At 39.8% G+C, this 18,678-nt stretch overlaps 1 protein-coding gene across 6 annotated transcripts in view; it reads right to left on the bottom strand.

Moving 5' to 3' along the window:
• Positions 1 to 18,201, bottom strand: part of NF1 (neurofibromin 1) — a 259,294-nt gene extending 241,093 nt beyond the window's left edge. For 4 of the 6 annotated variants that reach the window (XR_014291882.1, XM_082603380.1, XM_082603381.1 and 1 more), the window contains exon 1: positions 17,731 to 18,197. Coding sequence is in view for 5 of the 6 variants with exons in the window: in XM_082603380.1 (XP_082459506.1) it covers positions 17,731 to 17,790 (60 nt within the window). In the remaining variant the exon portion in view is untranslated. Of the gene's footprint in view, positions 1 to 17,730 lie in introns of all 6 variants that reach the window. The other 2 variants (XM_082603385.1, XM_082603382.1) reach the window with 2 other exon arrangements.
• Between the last annotated feature and the right edge of the window lie 477 nt (positions 18,202 to 18,678).

Raw genomic sequence — 18,678 nt, 5'->3', positions numbered from 1 at the left:
GACTATGAATTTGAGACATAATTAACAGCCTAAAAATGGATAGTGTGAATGTCACCCAAATATGGATACAATGAGTATTGGGTCTTGCTTCCCATTTGGGGAAGAAGGTAAGGATATCTCCCTTTTTTTTTTAATTAATTTTATTTTATTTTATTTATTTTTGGCTGTGTAGGGTCTTCGTTGCTGCACACGGGCTTTCTCTCGCAGCGAGTGGGGGCTACTCTTCATTGTAGTGCGCGGGCCTCTCATTGCGGTGGCTTCTCTTATTGCTGAGCGTGGGCTCTAGGCGTGTGGGCTTCAGTAGTTGTGGCTCATGGGCTCAAGAGCACAGGCTCAGTAGTTGTGGCGCACGGGCTTAGTTGCTCCACGGCATGTGGGATCTTCCCAGACCAGGGATCAAACCTGTGTCCCCTGAATTGGCAGGCAGACTCTTAACCACTGGGCCACCAGGGAAGTCCCAGGACATCTTCATTTTTATAAAGAAGACTTCCATCTTCTTAGGCAAAAGCATAGTGTTTGTCTTCTGTACACAAGATCAAATATCTGTATAAAGGCACGGATGGCTGCTGAGTAGCCAAAGGAGTGCATTGTGCCAACTGCTAAGTTGCTGCCTCTCATCTTCACACCTATCCTTCTCTACCTTGTTTTCTGATGGCTGGGCTACTGCGCAAACTACATTTCCCTTTGCTAGCTGGCTCCTTGTTAAGCCTCTGCCAAGGGGACACTAAAGAAATCCTGTCAAGACTGGAGGAGGTGGGACTTCCCTGGTGGTCCAGGGGTTAAGACTCCGAGCTCCCAAGGCAGAGGGCCTGGATTCGATCCCTGGTCAGGGAACTAGATCCCGCATGCCACAACTCAGAGCCCACATGCCACAACTAAAAGATCCTGCATGCCGCAACTAAGACCCAGTGCTGCCAAATAAATAAATAAATACATACATAAATACTTAAAAAAAAAAAAAAGACTGTAGGAAGGACAAAGGACTTGATTCTTCCTCTTTGCAAAATATCTACACTACCTTAATCTTGAGAAAGAACAACAAACTTGAAATATTTACAATACCTGATTTCAAATGACTATAAAGCTACAATAATCAAGACTGTCAACTGGCACGACAAAATAGGCATATAGAAGCACACTAAGTACAAAAATTAACTAAAAATGAGCCATAGACCTAAGTGTAGAATCTAAAACAAGATTTCTAGAAGAAAACATAGGAGAAAAATCTTTGTGACCTTGCGTTAGGCAAAGGTTTCTTAGATATACCATCAATAACATGATCCTCTTTTTTTTTTTTTTAGAAAAACTGATAATTTGGACTTCAGCAAAATTAAGAACATCTGCTTTCAAGACTTTGAGAAGAAAACAAAAGCAAAAAAACAAAACAAGCCAGAAACTGGGAGAAAATATTTGCAAATCACATTATCTTGTAAAGGACTTGTATTCAGCATATATTACAAGCTCTCAAAAATTCAATAATAAAAAATCCCAATTTTAAAAAAATGGGCAAAAGATTCAAATATACACTTCAACAAAGAAAATATTCAGGGGGCTTCCCTGGTGGCGTAGTGGTTGGGAGTCCGCCTGCCGATGCTGGGGACACAGGTTCGTGCCCCGGTCTGGGAAGATCCCACATGCCGCAGAGCGGCTGGGCCCGTGAGCCATGGCCGCTTAGCCTGCGCGTCCGGAGCCTGTGCTCCGCATCGAGAGAGGCCAAGCAGTGAGAGGCCCACGTACCGCAAAAAAAAAAAAAGAAAATATTCAGATGGTAAATTAAGTACATGAAAAGATGCTCATTGGTCATTAGGGAAATGCAAATCAAAACCAGAATGATATACCATTTCCCACCCACTGGATGGCTATAATTTTAAAAATTTTTTATTTTTTTTATTTTTTTTTATTTTTTAATTTTACATTTTATTTATTATCTTTGGCTGTGTTGGGTCTTCGCCTCTGTGTGAGGGCTTTCTCTAGTTGTGGCAAGCGGGGTCCACTCCTCATCGCAGTGTGCAGGCCTCTCAGTGTTGTGGCCTCTCCTGCTGCGGAGCACAGGCTCCAGATGCACAGGCTCAGTAGCCATGGCTCACGGGTCCAGCTGCTCCGCGGCATGTGGGATCCTCCCAGACCAGGGCTCGAACCCACGTCCCCTGCATTAGCAGGCAGACTCTCAACCACCGCGCCACCAGGGAAGCCCCATTTTAAAAATTTTTAGTCAAAAAAAATTTTTTTAAGCAAATAAATGTTGGCAAGGATGTGGAACAACTGGAATCCTCATATACTCCTGTAAAAATGACATAATCACTTTGGAAAACAATGATTGGCAGCTTCTTAAAAAGTTAAATATACACCCACCATATGACCCAGCCATTCGACTCCTTTGTATTTACTCAAGAGAAATGAATTTTTACGTCCACACAAAGTCATATACATGAATCTTCAGGACAACGTCATTTGCAGTAGCTAAAAACTGGAGCAACCCAAGTGTCTACCAACAGGTGAATGAATAAATATTGAGAAAAACAGCTCAGCAGGTGCCCAGAAATGGGATGGAGGTACAGAATGGATTATGGGGGCTGGAGGAAACTTTTGCAGGTGATATATATATTCATTATCTTGATTGTGGTGTTAACACAGGCTTAAAAATATAGGAAAAGTCATCAAATTGTACATTTTAAATATATGCAGTTTATTTATTTACTGTATGGCAAGTTTGCTTTAATAAAACTGTAGAATTTCTATCATTCTAGAAACTGTAGAAATCCTATTCTAGAATTTCTATAATAATAAAAAACTGAAATTCCTAAAATAAAGTTCCTAAAAAGTTCCTAAGAACATGGGGGGAGGGAGAAGGCACTGTTTTTGTATATTTATTCATATTGGGTGTATATTTACTAATTTTACACCCAATTGGGTGCTCTTCATTATTTCCTATAGTTTTGTCCTTCCACTTGACATGTTTCCCCTCTGCCTAAAGAACTTCCTTTAGTAAGTCTTACAGAGCAGGTCTGCTGGTGATTAATTCTCTCAGCTTTTGTTTGTCTAAAAATGTCTTTATTTTACCCTTATTTCTGAAGGATACTTCTGCTGGGAACAGAATTCTAACTTGACAGGTTTTTTTTGTTCAACACTTAAAAAATGTCATTCCATTATTTCCCAGTTTCCACTGCTGTGTTCAAAATTCAGCCATCAGTTATATTAGTTTCTTTGAAAGTGACATCTTATTTTTTTTCCATCTGGTTGCTTTTAAGAGTTTGTCTCTAGTTTTCAACAGATCAATTAAGATATGTCTGAGTGTATTTAGAAAGTGTATTTTTCTTTGTATTTATCTTGCTTGGGGTTTGCTAAACTACTTGCATCTATGGGTTGATATCCTTCATCAGTTTTGGAAAATGTCTTACCATTATCTCTTCAAATATTTGCTCCCACACTAAGTTCCCTTCTCTACTTCTGGGTTTCCAACTACACGTTACTCGACTTTTTTTTTCTTTTTTGGGGGGGCCACGCTGAGTGGCATGTGGGATCTTAGTTCCCCGACCAGGGATCCAACCTGGCACCCCCTGCATTGGGAGCGTGGTGTCATAACCACTGGACCACCAGGGAAGTCCCACACACTATTCAACTTTTTACTAGAGTTACACCTATCTCTTTTGTTCTGTCCTACTTCTTCCATTGTTTTTTCCTTCCTGTGCTTCAAACTGGATTATTTTCTATTGACTTGTCTACAAGTTCTGTACTCTTGTCTTTTATTGGTATAGTCTATTAAATCCACCCAACGAATAATTAATGTCAGATACTGTGGGCTTCTTGTTGTTGCATGTTTTTTGTTTTATTTTTAATGTGTCAGGCACTAAGCCCTGGGAACACAGCAGTGAAAAGACAGACACAGTCCCTGCTCTCATAGAACTTAAATGATATATATTCGATTGACCTGTTTTCCCATTTTTTTAGATAAATGAAGAGTAAGGCAAGGGGTGGAGTGAGATCCTAGAGTCCTGCACCAAAGTTTTCTCAGTAACATATAAATGACAGACCTTAAGCTACTGACGTGTTTTTGATTCTTAGAATATCCATTTAATTCCTTTTCATGAATTCCAATTCTCTATAGAAATTCTCCACCTTTCCATTTTGTCCATGTTTTCCTGTATTTTCTTTATCATATCATAGTTATTTTAAAGTCCCTGTCTGATCATTTCAATTACCTGTAGGTCTACTTCTACCGTTTATTTTTCTTCTTGATTAAGGATCACAGTTTTCCACCTTTTCAAATTTTTAGAAATTGTTCATTGTACGCTGGATACTGGAAATGAAAGAGCCTCAGAGACCCCAGAATATATCTTCCCAGTGAGCACTCTCTATCTACTCTATTAGGCAAAAGGGATGAGAGAGGCTCATCATTTCAATCCATTCACGAATTGAAATGTGTCAGTGCTATGCTGCAGTTTTAAGTAAGACTCAGTTCAGCTCTGGTTCATTCTTTTTCTTCAGTCTGTGTCCAGAATCAGCAAATGTCAGCAATCCTCTTCTCACCTACAAAGGGTTCTTCTGTATCTGGAATTTTAATTAATCTAGTCATGATTACTTCTACAGGTCTCCAATATTTTTTAAAATATGATTTTAAAAGTTCATTCAGTTTTTTACTGCTCATTGCAGTGATATAGATGACTGTACTATGTACTACATAGATGACTATACTACCCAGAAGCTTAAGTCTCCCTGCATATCATACAGTGATTCCCAAACCCAGCTTTACATCAAAGTAACCTGGGGAGAGTTTTTAAACTATAACTCATTGTCCATACCTCTAGAACTCATAGATGTTCAGTGGGGCCAGGAAATCTGTACTTTTAACAAGAGTCTTAAGTGATCTGGTAAAGCTGACATTTCTAAAGAAACTAATGTGGGAGTTCCCTGGTGGCCTAGTGGTTAGGATTCCAGGCTGTCACTGCCGTGGCCCAGGTTCAATCCCTGGTCCGGTAACTGAGATCCCACAAGCTGCCCGGTGCGGCCAAAAAAAAAAGAAAGAAAGAAACTAACGTGCCTGTTCCTCCTGTCCCCCATCCCCAGTTCGGTATTGATAAGGCCATTAGAGAAAGAACACGCACTACATACAACAGATAAACTGATACATGAATATAAAAAGTTAAAAGTTCAGAAACACTAAAGACTTTAACGATAAGATGTTAAAATAAGTATGTAAAGCCTTCAAAAAATATATTACGATCAAGAAGAGGAGGAAGGAAAGGCAAGAATCATTAGAGTACATGGTATAATACCTATAGGAGACTGAAAGTAGAACTATTCAATTCAATTTTATTTCTAATTGTTTTAGCAGAAAACAAAATTATCTTCAAATGTGAAAAAGAGCATTGCTGACAGCCATCAGAACACTTAGATAATGCATAAAGACCCCACTTACCTGCTTATCTGAATTCAAGTCTATATGAATTAATCCAAGGGGACAAATGAAAATTTTGAAATGTGACAAGGGGAATGCTGTCTGTGAACTCTGAGAATTCACAAAAAACAGAAAGGTGCCAGACTGGGAACAAGAAAACAACAGTGCCTCAAAATGCAGGTGCAGCTAAAGGTGAAAAGGTCATTTTAGGACTATGGACTTAATTTAATGTCAACACCCAAATAATTCTAGGACTGATTATTATGCAGATGACTTTTAAGCACTTACAGAAGGAAGAATTATTTACTAACAATAATGAAATCTTACCTGTGTAAAGCAAGTTTACAAACTACCTTCACATACATTCCCTCGTATCTTTGATTTGTGAAAAAGGGCAGGTAGCATATGTCTCCTCCCCAACCCTCACACACTCTTCAAAATACTCAGATAGCTTGACTTGCCCAGGTTAACTCATTCCTCAGTAGACAATTAGGACTCAAGCTCAAGTCTTCCCCACTGAGTACTGTATTTATATCGCACAGCTCTGAAGGTGAACATGAGTTAAGAATAAGTCACACGGAAATGATAACTGGGATTGCTTCAAAATAATGAAAACGCACAGAGCAGGAAAGGGGTAGGACTATGGATGAAATAAAACTAAGCAGAAGCTGGGTAATGGGTACATGGGGGTTCATTTATAATCATCTCTCTATTTTTGTATATATTAAAATTTTTCATAATAAAACTTTAAAAAAAAATACACATGCACACACACGCTCTTTGATAGGTTAACTGTACCGGTAATCAGATGAATACCAAAAATACAGAGTACCTGAAGCTCAGCATTTTGTAAGCCTTTTTTTTAAGTCTCACATAACACCCTCATATACAAAAATACTTAGAAAAGGGATGACAAATGATATGCCTGAATACTGACCACCACTGCACCAAGAGAAAAAACAACCATGATAGTGAAATATCTTAACAATTTATACTATAAATAATTGAATGAGCAATATATTTCAGGGTGGAGGAGACAACCCTGAGGAATACTTAAGATCTGTCTTCCAACATTTTTAAAGTAAAAAGACAAACATTCTGAAGAGTTATAGAGAATAGAATTAGGAACAATGAATAGAAGACTCCAGGAGGCCAAATTCCAAACTTTTCTACTCTTCCCACTCTTCCTTGAGGCTCATGACTCATGTGCTACTCACTAACAAACTTTGTCACAGTCACCTACAAATTTTCTAGATATTTTCCTCATCATCAAAACAATTTGACTCCCGGCTCAGTTTTTCCTCTACCTCACATCCATTACCATCTAGGTGAGTGTTGCCTGATGAACTACAGGACTCCCAATTAAATTTGAATATCAGATAAACATAAGTAATATTTTTAGTGTAACTATATCCCATGCAATAATTGGGAAATACTTATACTAAACATTTACTGTTTATCTGAAATTCACATTTAACTGGGCATCCTATATTTCCATTTGCTAAATCTGGCAACCCTAATCTAGGTGACTTCAATGTCAAGGTGGACCACCTATCCAACAACTGGTCCCCAACGCTCCTTGATCCCTTCAATTCTAGTGACTATGACCATAACAAAGACGTTGTCTCCAAACTCAGCTGAGTCCTTAATACTGCCCAATATTGCTAAGTGCCCTTAAGCTGCACTCTCTCTCTCTCTCATTTACCCCAACAGTCATTAGAGACCAAACCCATTCTTTCCTTCTCTACCATCTCAGTCTCTAAATCCACCACCTGAATTTAGATCCCTATCTTCTTCTACCTCCTATGGTACTTCAGTCCACATTTCCCTTTATTATATTTTTCAACCTCTCCCACCAAAGCATAAGCCATTAGATGAAATTACATTCACCCAAAATCTTCAAGTGAGAGCTTAAACATTTTAGTATGGCATATAAGAACCTACCAGATTCACAACTTAGTTCAGGCTTCACTTTCTGTCAAGCTCTCCCTGGTTGTCCAGTCTAAATTAAGTGCTCCTCTCATACACTCCCACTGTATCCTATGCATCCATCATAACATTCACCATAATTTTCTTTTCATCCTTCTCTCTTACTAGACTTTAGGTTCCTTGAGACCAAGAGCATGTCTTGTCTTTATTTCCGCAGCATTTACCACAGCGCTCAGCATCTACCACAAATAATAGGAACGTGAATGTTTAGTGATCAAATAAGATAGAGGAGGCTCAATTTAAGGGACAGTTTCTAACAATTACAATTCTACTAATGGAATGTGTTACCTTGAGATGTAGTACCCCTGGCTGCCCAAAGGGCAAAATAAGATTGCATACCATAGTACTATTTATAACAGACAGGAAAAAAAAAGGATTTATCCTATTGTCTGTAGAGGAACTGGTCAAATTTTGTGAGGTACAACCATACAACCATCCTTGAAAACTCTGAAATCAACAGACCTGTCAAGAAGGCTTCTCTTGTGGGCAGGTCATGATCCCCTCTCACCTGGACAGCTGAAGGCACTGTAACAAGTTCTTGTACTTTAATAATTTTATTATAGTCACCTCATTCTGATCCTACTCTTATGTTAACCTTACTCTGCTAAAAATTGAGATTTTTTTTTACATTAATACATTCCAGTTACATTTTATAAAGTAACATTTATTTGCTTTGTTACCAATTGTTTTTCTGATTATAAAAATACATATTCAGTGTAGGAAATTCAAAATTTATTTTTAAAATATTAAGAAAAAATAACAATTACATATAATACCTTAAATTTTTAAATAATGCAAAAGAAAGTATAATCATATGGGCAAATGCTCACGTTATATTATGTTAAAAGAGCAGATTATAAAACAGTGTATCTCATTCAATCCCAACAACCTAATAAAAGCAACAGTATCTAACATTAATTGCCAGAAACTATGCCACGTGCTCTACATGTATTTCCTAATATAAATCTCACATCAATCTCTGTGAAGTAAGTACTATTATTGACCCCTTTTTACAAGTGAAGAAACTGAAGCCTGAAGCTAAATAACCTGGCCAAGGACTAGTAAGCAATGGCAGAGCCCAAGCTCAAGAATTCAAACCCAAGGGGTCTAATTTCAGAATTTTAACTGTGGTTCTCCTCTGAGTTGTGCTATTATAAATGACTTTTATTTATTTATTGTGATTTTGTTACATTTCATATTCCTACAATGAATATGAATTACCACTCTATTTTTTTTTTTTAATAAATGTCCAAGTAGAGGTTGAACAATTTTCTGTCAGGGCTATTGCAGAAGTGGATTTAAGTAAGCTCAGATTCCTTCTAACTAAGGATCTGTCACTAATCAATTAGTGACTGGAATTATTTTCTTAGTCAAAAGGACTGGCTCTAAAAAAATGAAACACACATCAACCCATTTTAAGAATTATAAAAGCTTTGGACTGTCAGATTATATTTTTCCTGTTTAACATTCAGTAAATGAAATAGCTCAGAATTGAGGAGATTTACATAATATAGCAAAGGTAGTTCGTGTTAGGGCAGAAACCAGAGCACAGGTCTTTACTGATCTTTGTTACCAACATTTAACCAAAACAATGCTTTCTATCTCTCCCATTCCCTACTGTAAATTCAGTTAACAGAGACCAAAAACTGAAACATAACAGGAAATACAAATGCTTCTTTTCTTTCCCCCTTAGTCCATTACCCAAAAGGAAGAAGACCTGCCTGGAGCATAAAGTTAAAACAACTTCCCAGCCCTGAGCTGGGACAGAAGTGAAAGGCACTGATAAAGACAGGAGATTTGGAAAGATACTCTAAAAGACAAGATGAATGATTTGAAAGTTGTTATTGGGGATGGGGGCGGGAAGGAGCTGAAAAGTAGACAAAGGAAGGAAACAAGGAAGGAAAGCAGACGGGCACAGACAAAAAGAAAGACCCAGAAATCCAACAGAACAAGGCACTCAAACACTACCAAAGTTTAAAAGGTTGTCTCAAATTTAATCAAATCCTAAATGGAATGTTCTTAGAGTATGAAAAGCAACTTTACAAAACTTGACTGTGAAATGCCAGATAAAAGAATGAAATAAAAACATAATCTCATATTTGTAATTATACATTCCTGTTGGTACTCTCACAAATTCTACTCTCTCACCTTCAGAATTCAACTCTCCTCACCTAAAAATCTGCAGTGAGTTATAAAATGTTATAAAACTAAATAAAAGGGGAACAATGTTACAACTTCTAACAGCCAAGAGAAGCTTTGATAAGGTGAAAAGAAGAATGATAAACAATGAAATCAGTATATAATGCTTAAAACTTATGTCTAACACATAACCAATCGAAAAAGATTTCCAGATACTCTCTTATGAACATAAAAGGTAAAACGTAACATGTCATTTTTGAGTGAAGAAGCAATAATACTTTCCTCACTCTACATATTTGTGCTATCTGTTCACAAAATTTAGGCCCTTTTTATAAAGCTCTATTTATCGAAAGTTACTGCTCTAAGGATTAAGACACCCACACTCTAGTTTAAACTCAATTAATTACATGTCATAGGATTGTGAACAAGGTGCTTTGCCTCTCTAGTTTTTTTTTCATGCATTATAGAAATAATAATAATCAGCAAGCTATCGATATAAAGAATAGATAGAAAAAATACTGCACAGGATAGTAATCATGGCAATACACTTTTATGATTATTTACAGCTTCCTTTCACATAAAAGAGTCACACCTAAGACACTAAACAAGCCCATGACATAAGTAAGGCAGATATTATCCCCATTTTACAGATGAAAACAGAAAACTGAAGTTCAGAGAGGTTGACTTACCCAAGGTCACTCTGAAAACTGCACAGTCAAAAGCTCTTTCTCTTACTACATAGTATACTCTGCCATCACAAATTTGAGGCAGTAAGAGTGGTTTTCTCATGCCCAAATGACTAGGAGGACTATCCAAGGAAAGCTGTCAACGATTAAACAGAAAAGGGTCGCTTGAGATTGTTATAGCCATAATTACCCACAAGGCCATTATCTGGATATAAAACTATGATTTAAAATAAGTTAAATAAAAGTCCTTTAAAGTAAATTTCTAAAAGTCCTGCTATTTACTAACTTAACTTCATGCCTCTTGCACTAGACACAACACCCTGCTTTGGGGGATGTGAAATGGAGGGGGTAAGGATTTCACCAGAAAAAGTTAAGTAAGTTCTCTGAAATCCAACAGGATAAGACACTCCAAACTATAAAATATGAATAGGGGCAGGCAACAGCGTGTAGACCGTAGTGGCAACCCTAAGCCAAATCAGAAGACTGCCAGGCTGTGGTTTAAAGAAAATATGCAATCTGTAAGTCTGTACCTCAAATTATTGCTACAACAAAGTGATTAGTACCATTTATAGCAAAAATACGTAAAGTTTAGAGAATAATTCCAATTTTTCATTACAACAGGATGGGATTCCATATGAGCTTGGGGCTTTCTTGTCTTAACAGAAGCCCTTCTGATGACATAATCAATGGCTCAAAAGCCACTCAGAGAACCAAAGAAGGTAACTACATATCTCAGGCATATAACACATGAAGTGGTCAAATATGCCATCGACAGCAGGCACCTGGAGAGAGTTTATTGGAGGCACTATCAAGTCCAGTTATTTATATTCTACAACATTAAAATGTTCTTCAGCACAACCTCTGAGTGTGCTGTTTTCCTGAAGGCTCTACCACACAGTATGAAACAGAAATTTACAAATTGCTGAAACCTTAAACTTAATTCACAGTCACCACAAATGTAAAAACACCTTAACTTTTCTATTCTTCAAGGTCAAAACACACTTTGTCTCATCCTTCCCTCTCCACACCCAAGAAAATGGGATATTCTAAAAGATGTCAGTCGGAATAAGCCAATGCTATTCATAAATCCAAGTCAATCCTCAGCAAAGAAAGGGCTTAAGATGCCCATATTCTACTTCAGTATTGATTCTAAGCCTTTTAACAGTTTAAGCTGACCACAAATCTCCCCTTCTACTTCTTCTATAGAACATTCTCCTTAAACTTCCTTTAAAAAATGAGTCTTCCTATAAGTCCCGTCCCTTGTCTTATATACATACAGACACACACAAAACCCCCAATGAAGAGCAGACTGAGGCCCAGTGAACACATGTGCAAAACACATTTTTAATACACTGCTCACCCTGAAAAGTATGTTGTTTTAATGCAACAACAGAGAGTCTATATGGAACACCATAACAACAAATATGAAAATAAAACAAAAATGCCCCACAGCAGTCTGAGTAATTTAGAGAACAAAGATGCAAAAATAAGGCATGCTTACTATTATATCTCTAACCTTCTCTTTAAGGACAAAATTCTCCATGCTAAATACATCCAAAAAAAAAGGGGGGGCTTCCCTGGTGGCGCGGTGGTTGAGAGTCCGCCTGCCGATGCAGGGGACACGGGTTCGTGCCCCGGTCCGGGAAGATCCCACATGCCGCGGAGCGGCTGGGCCCATGAGCCATGGCCGCTGAGCCTGCGCGTCCGGAGTCTGTGCTCCGAAATGGGAGAGGCCACAACAGTGAGAGGCCCGCGTACCGCAAAAAAAAAAAAAAAAAAAAAGATTTAAGATTCTAATTTCCTATTGGTCAAAAATGTCAAAAACTGTAGCAATATTTAAAATCTAATATAACAATATTGCTGGCCCAAGTCACACCCACCTTATGACATTTTTCTATTACACTTCCCAAACTTGAAGAGCTGGATATTATGTATGCCACAAATTAGATGATAAACAAGAAAACAGATCGATTATAGTCATCCTAAGGACCCTCTCAGTACCCTAAGTATTCGTCAGTGAATGCTAAAGTAAGGTATATATTGGCCAAGGTACATACAGGGGCATGTCCAGAGACTAGTCAATCTCCTTTATTTAGTGAAAACATAATAATCAGTCAGCAGTGAAGAAAATGTATAAATTTTACATCTGAATAATTTTAGCCTTTTCAAAGTGTTTCACATTCATTATCCTATCAGACCACCGCAAAAAATTTCCTTATGTAGAGACTTGCCACTAAAAGTAAATGACAAATTCAAGATCACAAAGATAGTTATTTGGATCTGAAACTTGATTTAAAAATGTTAGCTCTGTTGGAGGAAATATAAATATATACAAGTTCCTCCTTAAAGCTCTCTTTTCTTAAAAACCTATTCCTAGTTAAAATATCACTTAACTTAATAAGACCAAGGCTACCATAAACACTAAAGTAAAATTCAGTTATTTACATTTAAAACAAAGCCAAAATTACCACTCTTTTTAGCCAGTCTACCTTTGAACCAGGAATCATATGAAGAACTTTCCATCAGTGACTCACTGTGTGCTTCTAACTGTGCTGGGCCCTGGGGTGACTATTAGGGGAATTCTAACCGTGGCTTCTTGCTTTTAAGAAAGTTTATACTCTATCTGATAAAAAGATAAAAGAAAACAATGCTAAACTATGTTCAACCTACCCTCCCAAAGGGAGACATGTTAAAGGGGGGTCCTGTAGAACCCCAGCTGACAAGCACACCAAGAAGTGAGGCTGCAGTGAGTTTAGTCTAAAAAGACTTCGTGGGAAAAATGAAGCTTGAGCTGCCCATTTCAGTGTGGTCAGGAATTAAAAAAAGATAAAGGAGGAATTAAAGCATTTACGCAGGGGCTGGTGTAAACAAAGGCTGAGAAGCAGGAATAAGCTTGACATACACAGAAGAGACTAAGCCAGCTTGCCCGGAACACAGGTGCACACTGAGGCATAATGAGAAAACATTAGGTAAATTAAGTGGGGTCAGCTCCCGATATACTGTTGTGGCATAGGTAGATGCTGTTAAAGTATTAAAATCATCAAATATTTAAACTAGAAAGAAATCTTACAGATTTTCTAGTCAATTCCAACAGATGAGGAAATCTAGGATCCACAGAGATCTAATGGCTAGCATAAGGACTGAGGCTGTAAATAGCAGAACAAAACTCAGACCCTCATTTAGGAACCGCAGTTCAACAATGGGCAGCATGGTATGACAGAGAAAGCCCAAGGATTGATGAGAACATCAACATGTAAGGGTCTGCAAGCGTACATACAAGACAGTATTATGTCTTGGGAATTCGAGGAGACTGATTTCCAGGGGTAATGGAACACCACAGAGGCATTACAGTTGATCAGAAAACCACTGTTTTGCCAGAAGGAATCACTTTCTGGAAAGAAGCAATCCAGAAGGAAAGCAGAGGCAAAAGCTAGTTTTCAGGGAGTTATGAAGGACATACGTGGATAAACAGTAGAGGCAGCAGGTATCTGGCAACAAAGGAATAAAAAGACTGATCTACACACAGAAAGCTACAGGACCAAGTAAATGTTTAAAAGAAAAAAAAATCTAAGTAAGTTTGAAGGTGAAAAGGAAGGCGCTCACATAAAGAAAGACTGAATGAGATGCTAGATAAGGTGGGGGGAGTGAGGGAACACAGAGAACTAATTGAGGACCAGTTGGAAATTGTTTTTAAAGGATGAGTTCCAGAATAAAGAATAAGCATTTTTTTCTCACTCACCATAACATAGCCTTTGTCAAAAGAATATTCATTTTCAACTACTTATAAGGCCTTACAAACGCAGACCAAGCTTTAAGAACAAAGCTAAGGAGATTTTTTTTTTTTAATCCAAAATGACTTCAAAGTTTTACAAATGTATCTGGCCAATTAACATGTAGCTTGTAACTTCAAAGACACTTGCCAATCATTTTATAACGTGAGTTTTCTACCACATATTCGAAGGACATTTCGATTAGCATTCAATTTACAACAACAAATATGCTATTATTAAAAATAAAAAATCAGGGTTTACTCTCTAATATGTTCTTTAAAATGTTGTTTTTTGGCTTTTTATATACCATTTTTACTTGACCAGATATGGAAAATGTAAGTGCTTAAGTGAACATATTTACAACAAATCATTTGGTGATATCTTCTCTCAATTTCTTAAAACAAAAACCTTCATATGACCAGTTTTCCTACAGTCCTTTCTAGGAACAGACCTACAGAGACAGGTGGGGCATATGGAGCTAGGTGAGGCATGTAAGAAGGTTCTCCCTCTCATTTAAGTAACCTGGATAATGAGCCACAAATTAAAGCTGCACACCTAAAATTTGCCAATTTCAATTTAGAAACTTACCACTCAGCACCATAAAGGCAGGTTAAGAAGAAGCAGAAGATATAACTTATCCATTCAGCTTTCTAGCTGTCCACCTTCACAACTCCCATCCTTAATCAAGAAAGTACTTACTTTTTGTTTGTTTGTTTTTATTTTAGCCGAGCTGTGCATGCGGGATCTTCCCTGACCAGGGATCAAACCCGCATGCCCTGCAGTGGAAGCACGGAGTCTTAACCACTGGACTGCCAGGGAAGTCCAGTACTTACTTTTCAAATTGTTAAGAATTGTTCAACTTAGGCCATAAATATTAGGTTTAGTTGCAATACCAGCAGGTTACAGGAATTTTATTTTACCCACTTGGAAACAAGGACTTGAGCTCAAAATGTCAAGATGGAACACTACTACCACTTGCTTAAACTGGGTCTACTGCACCAAGTTGCTGAGCAATACCCATCAGAGTACAATACATAATCAACAGCGGCTAGTAATGCATTTCTACTTTAATCACCACAAATATTAGAAGTCCAACCAAAACATCAATTCAATCATAAATAGAGCTGCCATCTTTAGACATGCACATGCTCTCTGCCTCACACATGTCTTAGCTATAATAAAAGGATGCAGCCCACCTCCCCCTGGACCCAGTGAAACAAATTACAGTCAATATATCCAAAATTTAAAACTTTTAGACATAGTTGAAATGCTTAAGACTCTCATACAAATATCTCTCACTACATGCAGGTTGTCTTCCCCCCTAAATAAAAAGGTAAATTCTTCTCTCCTAATTATACTTTTGGATTATTAAAACAAATCCTATGGGATACTTATCAAAAAAAATATTCCTGACTGTCCAGCATTCAATGCTTTTCATACTGAGGCTCTTATTATTAGGTCTGCTATGTGACCTTGGAAAGTCATTTAACCACTCTGAGCTTTAGTTTTCTTTGCTTTCCAACCTCAAGGTAAACTCTAATTTGAATTAAACGTTTATTACTTCTATAATAAGTTATTGTATATAAATGCCTTATGTTAAACACCGAAACTCTTATACTTTTACATCTCAAAGTCACTGGGCTTTAACCTTGTAAGAGAAAAATGTGAGGAATAATTTGTCCTATGGATCCTTCTCTTAATTACAACCTAAGGAACATATTTTTTTAATGCTTCTGTTTAAAATTCTTACATCCTTACTTTTTAAGAGATGGTGGTGAGTTTGATTCCACAATATTCATAACAAAGCAAACAACAAAGCCTAAGGTCTTTTAAGTCTGGGGACAAAAAGAAGGAAAAATTTACTTGCATTACTGGGCATGTAATCAAAATCATTCCTCTTTTAAAAAACAGAAAACTATGTTTGTCATATGTGGCAGATAAGCCTAAAGATCAACAGGTAAGAAGTGAAGAAATAAAGTTTAAAAACTGGAAAAAAATTTTTAACTAAAAAAAACCTGGAAACTACAGTCGTGATATGAATCCATCAAATTCCCGCACCCAGATTAAACTGTCCACACAGATCAGCTTTGGGGCTCTTCTGTGTGTCTTTTAAATCCTTTTTTTAAATTACACAGAGAAAGTCTTTTCTTTCAAGTTTTAAATCTAAGGCTCTATCAATAATACAATCCAATATATGCAGTAACATTTCACTTCCTCAAACAGATTAGTAGCACAGTCGTTCAGATACTTTTTGGTCTGGAAGCATAAGGATGTGTGAAAGAACTTCAAGTCTCTGACAGCTTCATAATTCTATTTTACCTAAGTAGTTTCTTCTCAAATGTCTTCTCAAGTCCTCTGCCTAGTCCCAAATATCTTTCAGATAGGTCGGAAACACCACGAGTCCCATAAGAAAATGTTTATGGATCAAATAAAAGTGGAGCCCTCCCCCCATTCAGCTCCCATAATCAGTTTTATGATTATATCCAGTAAACAAAATAGATTGACTCAATCTCAAACAGTTCCCTCATCACAGGAAGCCCATGGTAGAACTGCAGCTGCAAAAAGCATCCCTTTAAACGATCCCCAACTACCCACAGCAACACAAAGTTAAACTAAATCCTACTGACAAAAGGCTCCGGGTGCATTCATTCAGATCAGCCCCAGGATTTAGAGTCTGAAGCTCAGGGAATAAAAAGGCACTTCTCCAAGCTATGAAACTTTTTTTTTTCCATCTCAAATATTCTCAATGAAAGTTCTCTTGTCAGCTAAGAGGTGAGAGTTTAAAAAAACAACAAAACACTAGCAGAATTAACGGCTTCAGGACCACTTCCCAGCTGTCTTTGCTCTCTGTTGTCAGTGGCTCAGATGCAGTTTCCTACTTTCCTTTCACTCTTCTCCCCTTAATCCCCAAGATTCCCACTATAGAAAGCAACACTCACATTCTCAGATCCCTGACAAAAAATAAAGGGGGAAACTGCAACTACCAAGGAAGGGGAAAAAAAAGAAAAAAGGAAAAATATTTCAGAAGCAGGAGGGAATCAGAACCGTGGTTTCCACTGCAAACGGCAATGTAAAAAGCCAGTCTTGTCTTATCAGGGTATGGGGGGGGACGCCCGTGTGGGGCATCAAAAAGACGTGCAGTGTGTGTGCACTTGGAGCTCTCGGGGCGGGCTGAGACGACGGAGCAGAAAGTAACAAAACCTGTGCTTTCCCTGCTTTCTTCTACTCTTCCCCCTCCAAGAGAGGAAGCTGAAGAAACTGGGGGAGGGGCGGGATGTTATCGTTCTCCCATTGGGGGTACGCAAGACGGGCCTTGGGGGTTCCTTCAGTTACTCACCCCCAGTTAGGAGATCCACTGAGGGAAAAGGAAACCCCTAAATGTAACCCACCTCCGTTCACAAAAAAATAGTAAGGCGGGGGGATGATTAAATCCACATGGCGAGCCCCTGAAAGCGTCCCCAGGTCACTCATCCCTATTAGCAAGCGGAAGGGCTGGGATAAAGGGGATGGAGGGTCGGAGGGGTGGTCAGGGAAAAGGCCCCACCCCCGACTTAGGAGGGAAGGGGAGCTCGAGCCACCAGCTGTCCCCTCCTTGCCGCACCTCCCCCCTAGGCCACCCCCAATTATCCCCCCAGTCTTTCCTCTAGAGCCCGAGGCGGCCGCGGGGGAGGCGGCCGCTCCCTCCTCCCCTCACCCACTCCGTCCCCACCCCCGCTCCGCTCCCACCTCCCGCCGGCCAAGGGCCCGTTACCTGCTCGTCGAAGCGGCTGACCACGGCCTGGACCCATTCCACCGGCCTGTGCGCGGCCATGTCCTCCCCGCGGCCGGGGGGCGGCGGAGGGACCGGGCGGCCGGCGCCCAGGGCCGGGAAGAGGGCGGGGAGCGGGGGCTGAGGTGAGGGGAGAGGCGAAGAGAGGGTCTGAGGAGTGCAGGCGCCGAACGTTCCCACGGGGGTGGGGATGGGTGGCCGGCGCCCGGCCGGGAGGGGGAGAGGGGAAGGGGGCGTTGGCGAGGAGGCTGGGGGGAGGGGGACGGGGGAGGGGGACTCGGGGAGGGGAGGGGGCCTCTTGGTCGCTCTCCCCACTAGCGCCGTCTCCCCACAGCCATCACAGTCCGAGACGCCGCCATGACACCCCACCGGAAGTGGGATCCTTTCCACGGCCCGGGGAGAGGGAGAGCGAGCGAGCTCGAGATTGAGAGCGCGGCTGGGAAAGGGGAGGGGGAAGCGAGAGGAAAGGGGGCCTGCCGCGCATGCGCCCGCTCCGGCCGGTTTCATTAATGAAAAAGCGAGTCCTCCTGGAGGTGACGTCACCTAACTCCTCCGGGCCCCGAGGCGCGCGTCCCTCAACGCCGCCGGGCTCACCTCGACTCGGGCTCTGGTTGTAGCCGGAGAGAGTCCGAGCCGACCCGGGAGCATCCGCTCCCATCCCACCAACACCTCAGACTCCCGGTCCCCCGCCAGCCTCCGAGTTTGGATTGCTCCCCGGGTTGGAAGTTAGGGCGCCCTAAGGCTAGCATTTCTCCCTGCACACAGATCTCTGCCGCTGATTTCTGGGGAGCTATGCTCTGCCTTAAGCTCTCTCAAAAAATAAGGCACACAACCTCAGGTTTCCAGGTTCTTCGTAGCTACTATAGCCTGCTGAGTAACAGGAAAAAGTAAGGCCAAGGGAGATTCGGTGATTTTTTCTTTTTAAACGTT

This window comes from Mesoplodon mirus (assembly GCF_964341445.2).
Source record: "Mesoplodon mirus genome assembly, chromosome: 18".
In the NCBI taxonomy this organism is placed as follows: Eukaryota; Metazoa; Chordata; class Mammalia; order Artiodactyla; family Ziphiidae; genus Mesoplodon; species Mesoplodon mirus.
This window is presented reverse-complemented; position numbering and strand designations above follow the sequence as displayed.